Consider the following 20,956-nt stretch of genomic DNA (forward strand, 5'->3'; position numbering starts at 1 on the left):
CGTGACTGTTCCTCTGCTCACATGATACACAGGGGACAAGTGCCTTTTATAAGAAAGCTTCTCTAGAAAAGCCAAAGTCCACAAGAATAGTCACATTTATTTATTCACTTTCTGTTCAGCATTTCAGCGATTTCCCTGGATCCCTTTGGCACCGCTTCTGCTTATATTATTACATTGTATTAGGACATATTTTTTGGCTGTGTATGAATAGGTCCATTGAAAAATTTGGAGAACACGTGGCCTGATTCTCAGAACAAATGAGAATTAGCCACATCTAGGTGCGTGGAGCCTCCAAGTCTTACGTACATGGTTTGGTTGCCAAATTTATAGTCATTTGCAGACAAATTTCAAGAGTGTAGGATACGTAACCTTTTAATAGGTTGCATCTTTTTATGCAGAATAAATTTAGGTTTGATATCTACAGCAACATTCATGAAACATGAAAAAGCATAATGATACAGAAGGAAAATTCTACATTACGCTATAATAGACTTTCCCAGTCTTACGTCAGGGTAAAAGAGCTGCTTAGAACAACACACATTTGTTACAGGCTGATATTGCTGAGGAGTAACGGATGAAATCCTCTAAGGAAACGCGCAGTAAGGCCTTATAGGCTTGCCCATTGTAAACCCAATCATTTTACATTTGTGACTATGCCTATTTTACATTTATAGTAGAGACAATACATGTCACTCTTTTAGTTTCACACATCGGGTGCTCGAGTAGGTTACAACACCATCAATTAATTTCAAGAAAATTAGGTGAATTTAACATGCAACGTTTCGGTCTATACACATCAGACCTTCATCAGGCATGGATTGCAAGGTATATAGGATAGCAGTGATAAGAGTGCGGTGCTGTGACCGTTTGAGCGCAGAGAGGTCACAGTACCGCACTCCTATCACTGCTATCCTATACACCTAGCAATCCGAGCCTGATGAAGGGCTGATGCGTATAGACTGAAACGTTGTATGTTAATTTGTATTGCAACCCCATTTTTCACTTGAATAAAATATGCTATTTTGAAAAATTCCTCAGATAAGGACTGCCAAGTTTTCTTGAAATTATTTTACATTTATTTCCAGTACATACTGTATGTTTGTCATTTTCCATGTGTATATCTTACCCACTGAAATAGGTGACAATACTGCACCATACTGCAACTTCTTATAGTGTCCTCTAACAAAGCGCCATTTTAAAAAGTGGTAGCACATACTGTAAATGGCATCTCTGATTCACTGACTTCCATGGCTGTGTTTTGTCTAAAACATCTAAAAATCTCTTGAAGTCTGAATATCTAAACAGACATAAAGAGATTGATTAGGGGGTTAGCACATACAAAATGCTTAGCTTAGTTTTTGTAAACCCAATTTACAGGTACTGGATTTTACTATGTTGCAGATCAAAACTCCCTTTAATTGACTGTAAAGAAATTAGTTAAAGGGGTTTTTACAGCTTGTGAACACATCAATAATAATAATCCATTTGGGTCCCATGTGTTTGAGCCCCACCAGTCTGATGGTCCAACTTATAGATAAGTTGTGAATAGATATATAAACTGGAAAACCCCTTTCACTGGGTAGTAAGCAAAAACTGTTGCCAAAATCTGCTCCAAGTCAGACCTGGTCTAAACTGGTCTAAACTGGTCTGACCTGGCTGAAGCCTCTTAGAAGACCCGAATAGCAGAGCACCGACAAGAGGGAATATTAAGACACCCGTCAATATAGATTCTCCCAATATGTTGTTTTGTGTCAAATTTAATTTAACACTAAATCTACCGAACATTTAAAATGGTGCATCCTTTGTTATGATTTTATTTACTTACCGTAATTGAATATAAAAAACAGCCCTGGAATCCAAATGTAAAACTAAAACAAATGTCCATTAATATATGGGGCACTAAGAACTCTTTTACCCGTGCTGCTAATAAAATCTTATCATAGGTAACGCAATATTCACTATATGATGATGTATAATAAACCATACCATATGGCAAAGGGATCTATAAAATATGCTATAAAAATAAATTTCTTATCAATATATCATCAAGGACCCCCCATTATTTTCCATGACCTAAGCAATACACCCATAGACCTGGAGAGAAGTGACATATAGGTGACTGGATTGATATACAGCAGTATAGGCAGTGATGTCACAGGCTGTCACCATGTTCATTGATGGAATAGAGTTTGCTGTAAACGCTGCCTGTTTATTGCAGATGGTGGTGGTTTTACTATTTATTTAGTTTTTTTTTTTTATTTTAATTGCCATTTGAAAACGAGTCTGGTAGAAATAATAAAATAATGAAAATATTTCTAGAAAGGAGTTGCTAAAATGGCAAGAAATATAATGAAATGGGACCTGTTGAAAATGCAGTGAGAATTCTGTGATGTAATGAATGCGATAGATACAATGGGGGAGAGTTTGTCATGAACAACTAGAACAGTTTTCCTCTCAACCAATCAGCGCTCAGATTTACTTTTCCCATAGAAGTTGATAAAATGAAAGCTGAGCTCTGATTGGTTCACAAGAGACACTTCCGATAAATCCTAATATTCTAAATCTACTCAGCTCCTTCTCGTCTACAATGTACAGCTGCTCAGACTGCATGCCCAACAGGGTCCCTTTAATATTCTCTTCTGCTGTAGTTTTAACAGATTCTGTTTTAACTTATGGCCGGCATAAGCAAATCTATAATCTACAATCAGCCTTTCTGTTATATTAGTGGTTAACATGATAAATCTCATTGTACAAAACGGTTCTAAATATACAAAACATCTCATATCAACATTATATACTCTAAAAGCCCTAAAGGTTATAAAGCACCTTGTCTAATAAAATCTATACAAAATCGTAGACACCAAAGGAAAGCTTGCTAAAAGCCAATAATATTACTAGGAAGTAGAAGAGTGCAAAATTCAAGGTGTGACGCGCTAAACAGTAGGCAAGCCAATTATTTCAGGCACGTTCATGGAACATGGTGTTCCCTACTTATTTGTCAATCAATCCCGCTTCTTTTATTTTAGTGTAGAAGAACTTCTCCAGGATGTTTGCGCATTTGAAGTATTCGCTCTCTGGCGGGTTGTACTCTCTGCAGTTTGTGAAGATTCTTTGTAGATCTGCCATGAACAGCTTCTTTGTCACATAATACCTGTTCTTCACACGTTCACTCATAGTTTTAAGATCTAGAATTACAGAAAAAACATTGACCATATGACACTTCTATATTGGAACGACACAGTGACAAACAAGCCATCCAGGGCCAGGGCTGGAACTAGCACCGGGTATAACTGGGCAAGCGCCGGGGCCCAGAGCTGCTGGGGGGCCCACACAAGGCCATACATAAAGAATCCATGGGGGAGAGGGGCCTGTATCTAATGAATCCATAGGGTGTGAGGGGGCCGTATATTAAATAACCATGAGTGGGCTGTTTGGTATCAAAAAACAAGGGAATATTTTAGAACAAGAGACTCTTTTGGTTTCTGACTTTTGAATGCTGCCGCTTGAATTTACTGCAAAGGGGCCCACTGAGGCTCTGTCACCCAGGGGCCTACTGAAACCTGGAGCCGACCTGTCGAGGGTCATGAGTGATGAGCAATTTATGTCCTTATATGGTCCTTATGGATGGGTGTCTTAATGTCTAGAGCCCCAAATTAGAAAGATAAGTCTATAGCTACCCTGCAGTTAGCGTAGGGGTATTTGAGACACAACCTCCGATCCACAAGGCCCTGTGATTGGTTTATTGTCCCAAATGCCTGTGACAGGTTCCGTTAAAAAGAAAATGTTAGTCCATGAAACCTATCTCAGACCAGTGCAAAAACAACTGGTTTCCCTTGAGATGGAAAATCTTACAAATTGATTAATTTGGAGAAATTTGCTAATCAAAATTTAGAGTTTTGAATCCCCCTGATATTACTTAGATAAAGGGCCTTGGTTTTGCGGCTTTTTAAAACCGTAGGTTGGCTACATTGTCGGAAGTACTGGACGTGGCTGTGAAGTGAATGTATTGTATCACTATATGAACACTGCTGCCCCTTCATTCTCAGGTTTACTGGCTGCCATACTGAGCCTAAGTTCACAGGACTGTATATAATGGGTGTGATCTGGCCGCAGAAACTGCTATTGACTTGCGTTCTGCACGTCCCCAGTCAGGGGAGCACACCGGGTCTCACCGCACCGTGGCCGAGCTGGGCAGATCCTATTCTTACCCATATTGTGATGCGGCCTACCCGTGTCCTATGGGGATGGGAGGGATGATGAGCGCTCAACCCTCCCTTCTTCAACAGGCTGCAAACTACCCGTTTTTCAGCCTGTATGAAGCAGACGATTGTGTGCACCCGTCCTGAGAGTCCTACATACAATGAAGCTTTTACCCAACCTACATTCGCAGGGGTCTACATTATGAAGGTTGTAGACATTACCCATGGGAAATCTTATGACTTCATAGTATCCTGGTGCTTCTGTTCTTTTCACCGGCTCCATGAAAGGCCATGCACTTTGATGACTCTGAAACAGAAAATTATTATAAGAAATTTCAGCTGTTACATTATCATTTACATACAGCATTGACCACACCTATATTATATCGTCATGAAATCTTCACTAAAACACAATGGCTGTGGTGTTCTACTCAGCACTCAGGGGTTAATAAAAGACATTGGCATAAATGAAAGAACAAAGATTTCACTTGGTTGCAGACTGTACCCCTCTTAATAAACTCTGATCATATTATTCCGGCACAACAGGATTTCATACACTTTCCACTATCTACTTTTCTCCCCCAATGCAATAACCTCACTTATGTCTCCTGTGCAGGGGCGCACCTACCATGAGGCGAGTTGAGAAACTCGCCTCAGGCGGCGGCGCCTCCTGGTGGACGGTGGGGCGGCATCAGGCAGGTTACTCACCGCAGCTCGGCCCCTTCTGTCTGCGGCCGCCTTCTGACCCTCCTCTCCCGGACCCCCGGCTCGCCTCTCCAGTCCGTGGTCCGCCCCCTTCCCCTCTGCCTCTGGCCGGCCGACGTCTCCCATCCGAGGCCCGCCTCCCCTGTCCGCGACCCGACCGCCCGTCTCATGCATCCGCGGTCCGCCCACCTCTCCCGCCACTTCCGGCCGCCCGCCTCACACCTCCGCGGCCTGCTCACATCTCCCGGCCGCCCACTTCACCCATCCAGGGCCCGCCACTCCTGGCCGCCCGCCTCCACGGCCCGGCCGCCTGCTTCACACCTGCGCGGCCCGCCAGTGTCTCCCGGGCGCACGCTTCACTCGTCCGCGGCCCGCCACTCCCAGCCACCCGCCTCCGCGGCCCGCCCGCCTCTCCCAGGCGCCCGCTTCAAGCCTCCTCGGCCCGCAACTCCCGGCCGTCCGCCGCAAGCCTCCGCGGCCCGCCCGACTCTCCCGGCCGCCTGCTTCACCCGTCCGCGGCCGCCGTCATGGTAAGTATGTATTTATTATATCCTAAGATGCATCTAAATTTAGATGTGTATACATGTATATACACATATATACACACACAAACATGTATATTTATATGCATCTCTGTATACATGTATACACTGCACGGTTAGTGTGTGTGTTTGTATACTGTATGACTGTATATAAGTGTGTTTATACTGTATGTGTGTGGTGAGTGTGTGTATATGCATGCTATATGAGTAGTATATATGCTGTATATATGTGTACATTCTGTATGAGTGTGTGTGTATACTGTGTCTCATATATATATATATATATATATATATATATATATATATATATATATATTTATATATATATATATATATATATATTTATAGCGGCTCGCTGTATGTATTATATGGTATATGGGGGCACGCTATATGTATTATATGGTATATGGGGGCACGCTGTATGTATTATATGGTATATGGGGGCACGCTATATGTATTATATGGTATATGGGGGCACGCTATATGTATTATATGGTATATAGGGGCATGCTATATGTATTATATGGTATATGGGGGCACGCTGTATGTATTATATGGTATATGGGGGCACGCTGTATGTATTATATGGTATATGGGGGCACACTGTATGTATTATATGGTATATGGGGGCACACTGTATGTATTATATGGTATATGGCGGCACACTGTATGTATTATATGGTATATGGCGGCACGCTGTATGTATTATATGGTATATGGCGGCACGCTGTATGTATTATATGGTATATGGGGGCACGCTGTATGTATTATATGGTATATGGGGCACACTGTATGTATTATATGGTATATGGGGGCACGCTGTATGTATTATATGGTATATGGCGGCACGCTGTATGTATTATATGGTATATGGGGGCACGCTATATGTATTATATGGTATATGGCGGCACAGTGTATGTATTATATGGTATATGGCGGCACCCTGTATGTATTATATGGTATATGGGGGCACGCTGTATGTATTATATGGTATATGGGGGCACGCTATATGTATTATATGGTATATGGGGGCACGCTATATGTATTATATGGTATATGGGGGCACGCTATATGTATTATATGGTATATGGGGGCACGCTGTATGTATTATATGGTATATGGCGGCACGCTGTATGTATTATATGGTATATGGGGGCACGCTGTATGTATTATATGGTATATGGGGGCACGCTGTATGTATTATATGGAATATGGTGGCACCCTGTATGTATTATATGGTATATGGGGGCACGCTGTATGTATTATATGGTATATGGGGGCATGCTGTATGTATTATATGGTATATGGGGGCACGCTATATGTATTATATGGTATATGGGGGCACGCTGTATGTATTATATGGTATATGGGGGCACACTGTATGTATTGTATGGTATATGGGGGCACGCTGTATGTATTATATGGTATATGGGGGCACGCTGTATGTATTATATGGAATATGGTGGCACGCTGTATGTATTATATGGTATATGGTGGCACAGTGTATGTATTATATGGTATATGGGGGCACGCTGTATGTATTATATGGTATATGGGGGCACGCTATATCTATTATAGATTACACGGAGGACGCCGGATGTATTTTATAATATATGGTGGCATGATGTATTGATTTTAAATTATATGGCAGATTGTTGTATGTATTTTGTTCTTTATGGTAGCTCGCTGTGTAGTACATGGTGGCACGCTATTATGAATTTTGCATTGCTTTATTTTCAAATTAAACCAATATGATTTGGGTCTGGTCCTGACACTCCTTGATATAATACATATATGGAGTGGGGGGGGGCGTCTTTTTATAGCTCGCCTCAGGCAGCAGAAAGGCTAGGTGCACCCCTGCTCCTGTGTAAACTATAAGGAGGGACAAAATTGCCCTCAGTCAGGTCTCAAATGTTCAGACATGATGACTGTTAATAGAGACCCAAAATTATAACATCAAGGAAAGCACATTACTGGTAATTATAAGCTTGAATCCAACCAATTAATAACAAGACAAAACCACATTGGGGGAGATTTAGCTTATGTGCTGGTGTATGATGAAATCTCCGCGCCTCCGGATACATCAAGAGACTTGGCCCTCCTGTTATATCCGGCAGGGTGGCTGAACAGCATATATTTCGACACAAAAATATGTCGCATTTATGAAAGTGGCTGAAGCAAGTGCGCTGGGGTAAAGGGAATAATTTGGAATAAGTACAATATAACATATCTTATTTTCTGTAAAACCAATTTTTAATACAAAAACACTTTGGCAGTGTATGTACTATGCTCTGTGGGGACTGGGGGAGTGCTAAAAATGGGTCTCCTGGTGACAGGTTCCCTTTAAGTAAATGTCATGCCTTTCGAATTTTAATTATATTATTCCAACATATTATATTCCAATCACATTAAACTCAAGATTAATCTGCTTTAAAAAAATATGTGTGAAACAAGTAGAGATAAAATGTTGAGCTGATATTCCTTTCCTATGAAGTGCAGTTCTGGACACTGGTAAGTAACTTTCTGTGTTTTTAGGAAAGATGGTACTGCAATTTAATATTTCTGTGTTCTTAAAAGGAACCTGTCATCAGAAATTGGCCTAGTAAACCACTCGCAGTATTTTGTCAAGCAACAGAGCAGCTTCTAGATGATGTTTCTTTCATGCCCTGGTGTTGTGGCATCATCCAGAAAATCAATTTTGACGTGAGATGTAAATTGGTTTCATGAAGTCAAGGAGGTGGAGAGTTTAACTCTGAAGTCAAACTTTCCTTGCCCTAGAATGCCACTTTACTGTAATTGATTGTCCTGCGGCCAGGGACATCATTTATCAGATTTCATGAAGTCCAATGCATGATGTCAATCACATGGGGGAAGATGTTTAGAGGATGGGAGAGTTTAACTTCAATAATAAACTCTCCGCCTCCTTGACTTTATACACTGACTCACATCACAGTTCAAAGATGATTTTCTGGATGATGCCACCAAGCTGGGCCATGAAAGAAACATGATCTAGAACCTTCCCATCTGCTTAACATGATATAGAACCTTCCCATCTGCTTGACAGCATACTGGTAATGGTTTATTAGTCCAAATTCTGATGACAGGTTCTCTTTAAGGGGCATTGTTACAATAGGTTGAATTAGAATTTTGGGTATTTATTAAAATATGCCAATTAGCCGGTCACCTGCCTGTGACACGTCTTCATAGATGATTCTGAAACACTGATAACTGATAAGTGTAATTTTATCCTTGAGTCACATGGACCTTGACTGCTACTAAATGGTGAGATAGGCCATATAATGCCTTCTGAGGGGACAGATGACTGAAGCACATGTACCAGTAGAGCACTCACCTTCACCTGCTGCAGAATATTTTTCAGGGTGTTGTACAGCTGATCGGCATCTTTTGGCTCTTTACTTGAAATGAAATACAACAACGAAAATAGAAATAAAAATTAAATAATTAGACATTTCATTCATGTTCAATAAGTTTTATACCTTATTGAAATTCAAGTCACTTGAAGAGGTATTAGCACTCAAGAAATACATCCCCATATCCAAAAGGTTAGGGAACAGGTGTCTGCAAGTCCCTTAACCCTTTCAAAACTGCAATACAGCTATATATATCCTAACTGTATTTACCTTGTGCAAATACAGACATCAGCTACACAAGTACCTGACATGTTCTGCTATACACATGTTCTCTCCTTCTATACACATGTGAGAGTTGCAGGCATCAGCTATATCTGACATGCTCTTATACACTGCTGCATTCTGAAGCAGTTGTATCTCATACACACACAGGCTGCAGGGGGCGTGGCCACCACCACCAGGCAGCACATAGAGGATCCAGAACCAGGAGTGTCACATCATTATACAGGCTGTCAGACATGTGTATAGGAGTATCTCATACACACACAGGCTGCGGGGGGTGTGGCCACCAACACCAGGAAGCAAATAGAGGAGCCAACACCAGGAGTGTCACATCATTATACAGGCTGTCAGTCATGTGTATAGGAGTATCTCATACACACACAGGGTGCAGGGGGCGCCAGCACCAGGAGTGTCACATCATTATACAGGCTGTCAGTCATGTGTATAGGAGTATCTCATACACACACAGGCTGCGGGGGGCGTGGCCGCCAACACCAGGAAGCAAATAGAGGCAGCCAGCACCACTAGTGTCACATCATTATACAGGCTGTCAGTCATGTGTATAGGAGTATCTCATACACACACGACCCGGGGGTGTGTGGCCGCCAACACCAGGAAGCAAATAGAGGCAGCCAGCACCACTAGTATCACATCATTATACAGGCTGTCAGTCAAGCACTTGGGGTGTGGCTGTACCTCCCACTCATGAATAAGCTGTACTGCTGAATATGATAATAGCTCAATGGGCCCATCTCAGGTCATCTGCATACAGCTTTAGCTCTAGTGATGATGTAACAGACTACAAACAACCTACTACAACCAAACAAAGTAATGATCACATGACCTGCCCAGGCAGGTGCAGGACATGTGATGTGGACATGTGACCAGCGGCCATCTTCTGTCCTGTGTCTGCTACGCCCAGAGGAAATCAACGTACTGGTTAAAGGGACGGTAGCATTTTAATTCTTCATTACAGTCTATGTCAGCAGCATTTTTCTGATAAGGGGAGCAAAGTTTTAAAAAACAACTAATTACATATTAGCTTATATTTTAAGGACCCATTTGTACATGACTAATGCTTATTCCTGGAATACCCCTTTAGGGAAATGCAAAACAGAACTGCAAAAATTGACCTGGACATTCAGGTATCAATGACCATGGGTCATGAAAGGGATAAAGTGCTTCATTGAGAACTAGGACACATACTCAACTATACTTCTGGGACATCTATGTGCAATGTAGAGCAGGCTGAGCATATCTGCTAGAGCTCTGTTCTATAAGGGCACTTGCAAGCCCTCGTTCTTGCAGACCTTAGACAGACACCTCTCCCATATGCTATGGATAAGGAGTCCTTAGAGGTAACACCCCTTTAAGCAGAGATGACAACAAAATGATACTTAAAATGTGAATGTAACATGTGTAATTTACCTTCTGTCTTTTATACTTGGCTTCCAGCCTGTCTCCCCTATAAGACAATATGATATACATAAGACCACACTATCACATAAACAATTTTTCAGCGGCTGTAATCAAGTTAATCAGTTTTACAGTAATCCATTTATTTCTCATGTAATAAGTGCATTCACTTATAATATTGGATAAATGGCATTTGTGGCTGTATATAGCAATATGGGATTTTGCAGGGTTTCCAAATGGTATACAGAGCATAGGTACTTAGAATTCTCCAGATCTAAAGAATAACTCATCTTTTAAAAACTTTTAAAGGGAACCTATCACCAGGCACCCTTTTTGAGTCTCCTCCATGTCCCCACAGACAATAAATAGCTTATCCCCAAACTGTTTTTATAAAACTTCTAACATGAGTCGTTAAAACAATAACTTATATAAAATTTTACCTTGCTCCCTGCAAGCTTGTGTCCTGTGTCCCTGGGGAGTGTTCAGCAATGGTGCCAGGTGACACCCCCACCCCTTTAATACATTTGATACCTTGATCTCTTTACCTATGTCTTTCACATAGTTATAATTTGCTGCATAAATGCAATGTGTTTAACACAACTGGATATGAAAGTAAACCAATTATATGCAAAAAAAATTATAAAAACATAGAGCAAAGAAATACATACGGATTCCAGGTATACTTTCAATTGGTATTTGTCGCACTCCTTCTTTAAAACACGACAAGCCTGGATACACCTTCCTTATCTGTGCTTGTTTCCTTTCAATCATCTTTTTGATGATCTGTTAAATATGATATTTACATCTTCAGTCATATAACATTACAACAGAATGTATCAAGTAGAAAACAGATTTCAATGTTGTGGAAATGTAAGATCTAGTATAAAGACATTAGGTACTTGTAAATGTTCCGATTTAGATCATAACACACCAGTGGCAGGTGAAGACCTAGCTGCTGTGACTCACTGCTTTCCCTCCTTCAGTGTAATCTTCCATCTCAGAGAGGTTCTGTCCATCTTCCTAGCAAGGGAGAATCTAGCTGAATTTTCAGAACATATAGCAAAAAGGAAAAGAAGGCATGTAAGTGCCAGCACCCATTAAGGGTGTTACCGGGACTTCTGTGTTTCAAGAACCTAAGACAGCAATGTTCTCTATGAATATTGCGGTTATGGTGCGCTTATCACTCATTACTGATCTTTTAAGTCCAGATTGAGGTGATCTTCTGTCTATCCTGAGGTTACTATAATAGGTTAAACCAGTCACGTTTGGGTTGATTTCTTCTTTGATTTAGTTCTATTACTCATTCTTAAAGTTCTAAAAGGCCAAACTGGGAATAGTATATAAACATTTATACTTTTTTTTTATAGTCCTTATGGCTCCAGTGGTTTAGTGTCCCAATTTTTCCTATATTAAGCCTGAGTTTGCTGGAGGTATTCATAAGATGGTGAAATGGGGATATTTTGGGCAGCAAGGTGGCTGAGTGGTTAGGACTTCTGCCTTGCAGCACTGGAGTCCTGGGTTCTAGTCCCACCAAGGTCAACATCTGCAAAGAGTTTGTATGTTCTCTCCGTGTTTGCGTGGGTTTCCTCTGGGTCCTCCGGTTTCCTTCCACACTCCAAAACACACTGGTAGGTTGTTTAGAGTGTGAGCCCCATGGGGACAGGGACTGATTGTGTAGCACTGTGTAATCTGTGTGTGCTATATAAATAAAGAATTATTATTAATATTACATTTAACCACTGACTCTATAAAGACTCACTAGTGCCCCCTATTGCCCTGGCAAGTGTAGTTCAAAAATCAAAAAAGAGGGGAATTCCCAAGCAGAAGACTCACCAACCCTGGCATGCCGTCTTTACCGCTGACAGGATAATAATGTAATTAAATACCAGCGCTACGACTCAATGAATTCTTCATTTTTACAAAGCTGAATCTGATGAATACAATTTATGAGACTGTCAAAGCGGCAGTACAAGACTGGCATTACTCTCAGAGCTTTTCTTATATAACCATTCTCATTTCATTATCGTTGGATCAGCGCAGGTATTTGTCTAAGAGCAGCAGTATTTCATTTACAGAGCTGAGATTTAATTAACATTTCCCAAGAGTTCAATGATCGGACTCATTAATGGCTTCAATTTTACGCTTTGCTGATTTATAATAACATCATGGAAGTCATCTATTCACCATCACAGATTATTGATTTTGTTGGTAGCTAGTAAAATGTCATGAACATATGAAGTGTGCTGCTATAAATATACTCTTTACTTTCACTTAATGAAGCGTATCATAGACTTATCAGACATGCTCATATCTGGCACCCAGATCTCTTGTATTCTTCTACTACAGTCATACGTTCATTTTCAATGGTAAAAGTTCTCTGTCATAAAGGACTTAAGGACACCGAACCCCTAGTTACAGACGGAGCTCGCTGTGTCATCTGGTGAAGATCTCTGAATTCTTTATTTTAGTCCCAGGCTGCAATGATCAGCTGTAAGGTGTCTGTAATGGCATTTAATTGATAATCCTTGTTCCCATTACAGCAAAAAATTTTGAAAATCCAATTGTCACTGGGAAAAAAAACATTTGCCTGGAGCTAGAATTATAAAATATATAGTTCCGACTTGCATACAAATTCAACTTAAGAACAAACCTAAACAACCTATCTTGGAAGTAACACGGGGACTGCCTGTATACATAAAACAATAGTATTGATAAGAACTGAAAGTATAAAAATGCAATGAATCTTATCACAGGATTGTACTTCTTTCTCCAATTATTTTGGGTATTAAAACCTTAATTAATGTTCATTCTGCTTTCTCTTTTAACTCTCTGCTAAAATTCAGAAGCTCAATGAGGCGTCACATTACACAGAAGCCTTATGCAGGGGGTACAGGGAACCATAAGTGACAGCAGCTAGGTCGCTACCCACCAGCTAAAAGAGGACTCCAAATTCATAGATAGAGGCTGCAGAGAGAAGAAATGTTGCAAATTGAAGATTACAAGTCATATAATGCCCAGACTAATTGTTCAACCCCTTTCACACAAAATTCTGATTTAATAATAGTAATTAATTTATATAGTGCACACAGATTATGCAGCGCTGCACACAGATTGCCAGATCAGTCCCCCCAGTCCCCCTTCACAATCTAATCAGCCTCGCAGTATGTTTTGTGTAGGAGTGTAGTGTATGAGGAAACCCGAGGACCCGGAGTAAACCTACGAAAACACGGAGAGAACATACAAACTCTTTGCAGATGTTAACCCAGGTCCCCAGCTCTGTAAGGCTGTAATGCTAACCACTAAGCCACCGTGCCGCCCTTCTCCAGTCCTGTATTTCTGTGCGGTATGAATCTGTATATACGTGACATTTTTCATCCGTATGTGCACATATGTCATTGCATTTGTACCATATCCGTAAAAACTATGGCGGGCTGACAAATGATGGCTGGCTGATAGAATGTACCTCCCGCTGGTTCTGGTCTCCCTGCATACTGCACGTATATACGGTGCAAAAACAAATGCAGCATGTATGGAACATGAATTTTAAACATTCCATTAGACTTCTATGTGGCTTATGGAGCTGAATACTGGAGAAAATAGGACATTCTCTATATTTTTTCTATATCTATATCTCTATATACGGTGGACAATACGGCCATTTAAATGGATGGGCATATTGTCCAATGAAATGAATGTGTCCATATACTATACGTATGAAAACGATACAGTAAGGGTACCATACCTAAGGTTTTATACTCTTGTGAGAAAGAGGCCTTAGGCCTCCCCCACACTATCATATTTTTTTCTAAAACTGCAAACAATGAGTTTCTTGGCCGTTTTTGCGGGCCACTGGTCAACAATGATTTCTTGAGTCATATGTCATCCTCAATTTCACAAAAAAACAGGAGGTTGGAAACTGATGTCATGAGCTTGTCCAACCACTTGTGTCACGTGATTGCGTTATCGATCAAGTGATCAGCAAATATGGATTACACACAGTGAGATTTATTATGCCTTCTTCACCAGTTTTCACTTCAAAAACAATTTATTGCTATGAAGCCAGAAAAAAAACCTCCATAGCACCTGAGGAAAAAACAACTGTGTGCACGAGGGCTTCCTCCTCATGTTCACACAATGGACTACGCAGAGTTTTGGAAAGGTGAGGTATACTTCAACCCTTTTCCTCAACTTTTATTATATGTCTCTATACATTTATATTAGATTTACTCATATAACCAAACCTGTCCACAAATACTGTACCTCTTTCTGTTTCTTGATGATGACAGAGAATTCAGTGTATGGTATTCTAGGATTTAACTCACATCCCATTAACGTGGCTCCTTCATAGTCTTTGATATATCCAACATACCTTGCTTTAGGTACTTTAATATCTTTAGAAAAGCCCTAAAACATGAAAAAACACAAGATATAACCCTTTCCTAATAGAAGAAGAGAACATAAAGTTTCTATAATGAAATGTGTTATCTAAAGTGTAAAATTACTAAAATACTAATAAATACGTATATGAATTATGCATTTGTTCACATGTTAATATCCACCTAACATATAGCATTGCCTAAAGGTCTATATATTATAGGGTGTCGTAGAAGTTAAAGGGTTGTGCCACCAAAGCAACATATGACCTAACCACAGGATAGCTCATAACTTAACAATGAGTGGGTGCCCAACAACTGGCACCCCCACTGATACAGAGTATTGAGTTCCATCCCCTGTTGCTTCTCTATGCACCTGATGTAGATAGCTGAGTTCGTTCTCTGCTACACATCTCCAACAATCCCACAGATGATGAATGGAACAGCATTGGCCATATTCAACCTGTTGTACATTTACATCTGGGAGCCAAAAGCCCATTTTGTGGATAAGTGGGGGGTCTCAATATTTGGACACCCACCGAGCAGCAAGTTATAAACTATCCTTTAAAGGAAACCTACCACTGCTCGCATGATGAAATCATGCGAGCAAATCACCTGGTAGGCTACTTAATGCTGATGCCGGCACATAGTTTTGTTAGGCTCGGGGAACTTTAGTTTAGCTAAAAAAACTATTTTCTTACATATTTAAATGAGCCCTCCGGTGCTACCCTGCGCCATCTTCGGGCTGGCGGTGGCTTCCGATGTTTAATTATGACATCACCAAGCTCTCGGCACCTATCGCCGGCCGGCTGTGCGAGACTTAGTGTTTGCGCATGCGCGATAGGTGCCGAGAGCTTGGTGACGTCACGGCTCTCGGCACCTGAAGGAGGAATAATTATACATCGGAAGCCACCGCCAGCCCGAAGATGGCGCAGGGTAGCACCAAAGGGCTCATTTAAATATGTAAGAAAATAGTTTTTTTAGCTAAATGTGCCGGCATCAGCATTAAGTAGCCTACTGGGTGGTCTGCTCGCATGATTTCATCATGCGGGCAGTGGTAGGTTTCCTTTAAATAATTCATAACTTGCTTTGGTTGCACAACCCCTTTAGCTGTTGTTATTAATATGAAGGAAGAACATCAGTAGGTCTAGTTATTTTGACCTATATTGTCTTTATACTTTACATTCCGAGTCTGTCTCAAATTTTCTTAAAGGGTTAACCGAAATACTTTACTTTTTACATATTTATGCTAACTGGATCTTTACATTTCCAGTCCATGTTGTCTGTTACAGTCATAGAGAATAGTCAAACACGCTCAATGCCACAAACAATTTGCCAGGGACATTTTTTCAAGGGTCAGTTGTCATGTGTACATGGAACCCTGTGGGGAACATAAGGTGAATAGAAGACTTTCTGTTCATCCTATGTATTCAGTATTCATTTAGCTTTTATCTAAGGGAAAAGCATAACAGAAATTTTACTGGTGTACACTTAACCCTAATATGTATGGCCGCTTTACATACAACATGGCAAAGTTAACAGAATGGCATACAAATCTCTATATGTGTGAACTTAAATGGATATTCTCCTCTAGGCATTCATATAAATGTAATCAATCTGCCATACACATACATTTTTTCAATTTCATGTTATTAAAAAAATGCACCCGTGAGAAATTAATTTCCCATAAATGTAGCCATGTTGTCCTTCAGAAACAAGATAGTCGTCCATGGATACTACCACACTCTTTCAGAAGTGGCCAGGCATCCAATATTGAGTCCTGCCTGACCACCTAGATTCAGAATTCAAAGGACGGTGTGGGACCTGCAGTAACTCCTGGACATTTCATATGTAAAAACTATTTGCTTCTTAGCACAATCACTCCTGTAGTGGTGGTCATATCCAAGGACAGCTGTGCTCTGTTTCAAAGGGACAACATGGCTACATTTATGGGAAATTATTTTGAAACGGGTACATTTTTTTAATAACATGCAATTGAAGAAATGTATGTATATGGCAAATTGATTAAATTAAAGGAAACCTACCACTTCTGAAGGTAGGTATGAGATGCAAACACCGGGCACCAGCTCAGGGTGAGCTGGTGCCGGTGCTTAGTCTCGTTAGTGTTAAAACCGCGGTATCGCGGTTTTAACACTTTTTAAACTTTCTAGCAGAAACTGCTTCGGCGCTGCGTGCGCACGATCGTGCGCGCGCCTACATTGGAAATGCCGCAGGAGTTTCTACTATAAAGTTTAAAAAGTGTTAAAACCGCGATACCGCGGTTTTAACACTAACGAGACTAAGCACCGGCACCAGCTCACCCTGAGCTGGTGCCCGGTGTTTGCATCTCATACCTACCTTCAGAAGTGGTAGGTTTCCTTTAAATGTGATTGCTCGGATGGGAATACTCCTTTAAGAAGTCAAAAAGTCTCTCTGGAACAGGGGTGCTTATTATTCTAAAAAAATTTTTTAAAACAAACTTGATATCTTATGCCCTCAGAGAGGAAGGAACTTTATTAACATTACTGTATATTTACTTGAGTATAAGCCGAGTTTGTCAGCACAAAATTTGTGCTGAAAAACCCTAACTCGGCATATACTCGAGTCTATAAAAAAATTAACACTGTTTTCACCTTTCCGATGTCCCCCGTAGGTCTTCTTCTGCTTCCAATGCTCCGGTGCCTCTTTGGGTTATTCTGCTCCTCTTCGGGACATTCCGCTCCTCTACGGGTCCCCTTGCAATGCCAGTGGCTCACAAACAATGACGTCGTTAAGCGCCAGGACCCAAAGAGGACCTGAAGGACCTGAGGAAGCACCGGAGCATCAGAAGCAGAAGAGGACCTACGGGGGACATCGGAAAGGTGAGTACAATGTTGTTGTTTTTTTACTACAGGCTAACTATAAACTATGGGGCTGGCAGGCTATATACTACAGGGGGCTGGCAGGCTATATACTACAGGGGGATGACAGGCTATATACTACAGGGGGCTGGCTATATACTATGGGGCTGGCAGGCTATATACTACAGAGGACCGGCAGGCTATATACTACAGGGGGCTGGCAGGCTATATACTATAGTGGGCTGGCAGGCTATATACTATAGCGGGCTGGCAGGCTATATACTACAGGGGGCTGCTGGCTATATACTGGGAGGCTGTGACCAATGCATTTCCCACCCTCGGCTTATACTCAAGTCAATAGATTTTCCTAGCTTTTTGTGTTAAAATGAGGTACCTCGGCTTATGCTCGAGTATGTACATTAATATATTTTAAAATATAAAAATTAGCTGAAACATTGTAAAAGCCACAGATGATATTCATAGGAACAACCTCAGTAATCAACAATACCTGTTTCTTAAAATAGCCTATTGCATATTCATCTGCATAGGTAAGGAAATTGAGTACACTATGTTTAATGTGATACTCCTTCAAGTGATTCATTAAATGAGTCCCGTAGCCCTAGGATAAGGATAAGGATAAGCACATTATAATTTCTCATATTATACAGTATGGCACCACAAAAGCTGAACATACATGCAAGTGCAGTTAATATCAGAAAACTAATAATGTTTTATTTAATGAAAATTCTCAGTGTCCTGTAGTGATTTCCAGTACAGAATTCCAAAATTGTATCCTCAAATTACTGCTGCGAGTGTACAGCAAGATGGCCTGAGGATCAAATGGCAAGTACATTTTCAAAAACCTTTCCATAAATCAAAAGTTCAAGTGAATATAAGATAAAAATGTAACAGGTTGATTTGTAAAGTAGGGATGTGCAGGAGCCTAGTCATAGAGCAGAGATGGACAAAGTGGCAGATAACAATAATCTTTCTAACTAACTTAAAGTCCTAGGTTCCTAATTACTGTGTGATGTCAAAGACTAGCAGGAAAACAATGGGGCTCATTTACTAAGGGTCCACGGATGGCACTATCGTCGGAATATCCGGCGATTTCCGATTTGGGACGCATTTAGAAGGGTTTTTCTGCGCATGCGATTGGATTTTGGCGCATTGGCGCCGGCTTTCATTTGACAGAAATCGGGGGTTAGGGCACTTACATGCACCAGGAAGAAGAAGGTGAACTCCGGCGGACCTGAGCGGGGCGCACGATCTTCTTGAATCGCGGCATATGTGCATTCCAGTGGACAGGAAGAGACAGGTAAGTTAATGTGCCCCATAGTGCCCTATCTTTTGGGGTGTTAACAGACATGCCTGGTGAGGTGAGGCATGGTGCCTCTCAGTGTATGCACCACACCATGAAAGCGCTCAATAGAAGGCAATGTGACCGTGAGATAGCCTCAGTTTTTGGTAGCTAGCTCACAGCTAAAGCACTGTGACAACTCCTTTTGATCTCTAACCCCAACTTAAATGTGGCTCTCTTGTCCTTTATGATATTTCCACAGTAAAAAATAGGAGTTAAAAACGTTTCCTCAATAATTTCCTGGCATATCTATCTAGTTAAATGGTGGCCATTTAGGACACAGAGAGAATGGGGTCTCACCTTTACTTGTTCATTTGATGTCACTGCACAGAAAACGATCTCTGTAAATCCTTGACCTGGAAACATTCGAAAGCAGATTCCACCAATCACGCGGCCGTCTTTGATTAAAGCAAGTGTTTTATGTTTTCTTGTAAAAAAAAAATAATAATAAAAGTTAAGTACACGGGTTTGCATACCAATGTGTACAAACCTTTATACTTCTTAAATATATAAAATATGAATTATACAGAACTGATTGGATGATTCTCCTTATTTCATGTCTTGTAAAATGTACATTTCAGAGCAGGTGCACTTCACAATAGAAAACTCAAAACTTAAAGGGATTTTTTCTCTTCATAACATATTTGACTACTCACGGATCAAAGACAAGGCGGGTGATATACTCTTTAGGCATCCTAGGCAGTTGATGTGAGAAGACATTTTGTAGGCCAATAAGCCAGATCATGATCTTCTTGTTTGGTTTCTGGTTTAGAGAATTTCCAACTACATGGAACTCAATGACTCCCCTGCGTTCCTCCAGTCTCGCTGCCTCATCTCTGGCAGAAATAGCGGATAGGAAGCTGGTCTTATGGAAAAGAAAAAAGATATACTGGACCACGGTACTAACTATAATTCTCAGGAAAATAGCAATACAAATTATCTTTTAACTATTTGTGTTGACTTTCTAGCTTGGGAAGCAATCATGTTTACACTAGTGAAGATGAATATTGATGAGTGGTCCCCCGCTCACTTCCCCACCGGTAACAACCGCGATTGGTGCGGGCACATCATCACACAAAGAGACACAAGGATTTGAGCAATTGAGGCTACTCAGCCTATTACCATCTGTGGGTAATAGAGATGAGCGAACCCGTAGTTTTAGTTCAGCTTTGGCATTTGGGTTTGGCCACGATCTTGACGTATTGACGGATTGGAGGCCGAATTTATGCCCCTTGCTACTAGCCATGGCCATGATTGCTGTTTGAAATACATGATCACAATGATCACTACAAATATTGGTTTAATTTATCTTTTTCTCATTCACTTTTTTAACTGCTTTTTGTATAACGAATTGTACTTCAATACAAATAAAAGTGGATGAATTATCCAAAATATAAGGACACGATCATTCATATGGATATATTGGGGGTCATTTACTAAGGGCCCGATTCGCATTTTCCCGACGTGTTACCCGGATATTTCCGATTTGCGCAGATTTTCCTGAATTGCCCCGGGATTTTGGCGCACGCGATCGGATTGTGGCGCATCGGCACTGGCATGCACACAACGGAAATCGGGGGGCGTGGGTACATTCACACGCGGTATGCCAGCCGTGCGAGCATACCGCCGTGTGCTGGAGGTGAGGAGGAGGTGACCCCTCCTCCCTCCATAGGAAATAGCGGCGCACGGCCGCACATCCGCTGAAAGATATAGCTTGCTCTATCTTTTTGCGGTGTGCGGCCCGGATCGGATCCCGGATCCCGGCCGTGCCTCTATTGCCGTCTATGGGGACGTACATGCGGCCGCAAATTTGCGGCCGCATGTACAGCCCCGCAGACGGCAGTGTGACTGAGCCCTTACCTTTACTA

At 41.2% G+C, this 20,956-nt stretch overlaps 2 protein-coding genes across 8 annotated transcripts in view; one reads left to right on the forward strand and one right to left on the reverse strand.

Annotated features, from left to right (window-relative positions):
- Positions 1–920: 920 nt before the first annotated feature.
- The window catches only part of KAT2B (lysine acetyltransferase 2B), a 63,646-nt gene continuing 43,610 nt past the window's right edge, over positions 921–20,956 (reverse strand). For 3 of the 7 annotated variants that reach the window (XM_072153640.1, XM_072153643.1, XM_072153646.1), the window contains exons 10-19: positions 19,745–19,953; positions 19,389–19,515; positions 18,219–18,347; positions 14,776–14,919; positions 11,184–11,298; positions 10,528–10,564; positions 8,799–8,862; positions 4,422–4,506; positions 1,653–3,185; positions 921–1,622 (exon numbers count right to left, since the gene is read on the reverse strand). In XM_072153640.1, the coding sequence (XP_072009741.1) occupies positions 2,992–3,185; positions 4,422–4,506; positions 8,799–8,862; positions 10,528–10,564; positions 11,184–11,298; positions 14,776–14,919; positions 18,219–18,347; positions 19,389–19,515; positions 19,745–19,953 (1,104 nt within the window). In that variant the 3' untranslated portion in view covers positions 921–1,622; positions 1,653–2,991. Of the gene's footprint in view, positions 3,186–4,421; positions 4,507–8,798; positions 8,863–10,527; positions 10,565–11,183; positions 11,299–14,775; positions 14,920–18,218; positions 18,348–19,388; positions 19,516–19,744; positions 19,954–20,956 lie in introns of all 7 variants that reach the window. The other 4 variants (XM_072153642.1, XM_072153644.1, XM_072153641.1 and 1 more) reach the window with 3 other exon arrangements.
- PP2D1 (protein phosphatase 2C like domain containing 1) overlaps positions 4,968–20,956 on the forward strand; it is a 78,933-nt gene continuing 62,944 nt past the window's right edge. The window contains 1 exon segment of the mRNA XM_072153647.1: positions 4,968–5,434. Within this exon segment, the coding sequence (XP_072009748.1) occupies positions 5,073–5,434 (362 nt within the window). The 5' untranslated portion in view covers positions 4,968–5,072.

The sequence above is a fragment of the Engystomops pustulosus genome, chromosome 5 (genome assembly GCF_040894005.1).
Source record: "Engystomops pustulosus chromosome 5, aEngPut4.maternal, whole genome shotgun sequence".
Lineage (NCBI taxonomy): Eukaryota > Metazoa > Chordata > Amphibia > Anura > Leptodactylidae > Engystomops > Engystomops pustulosus.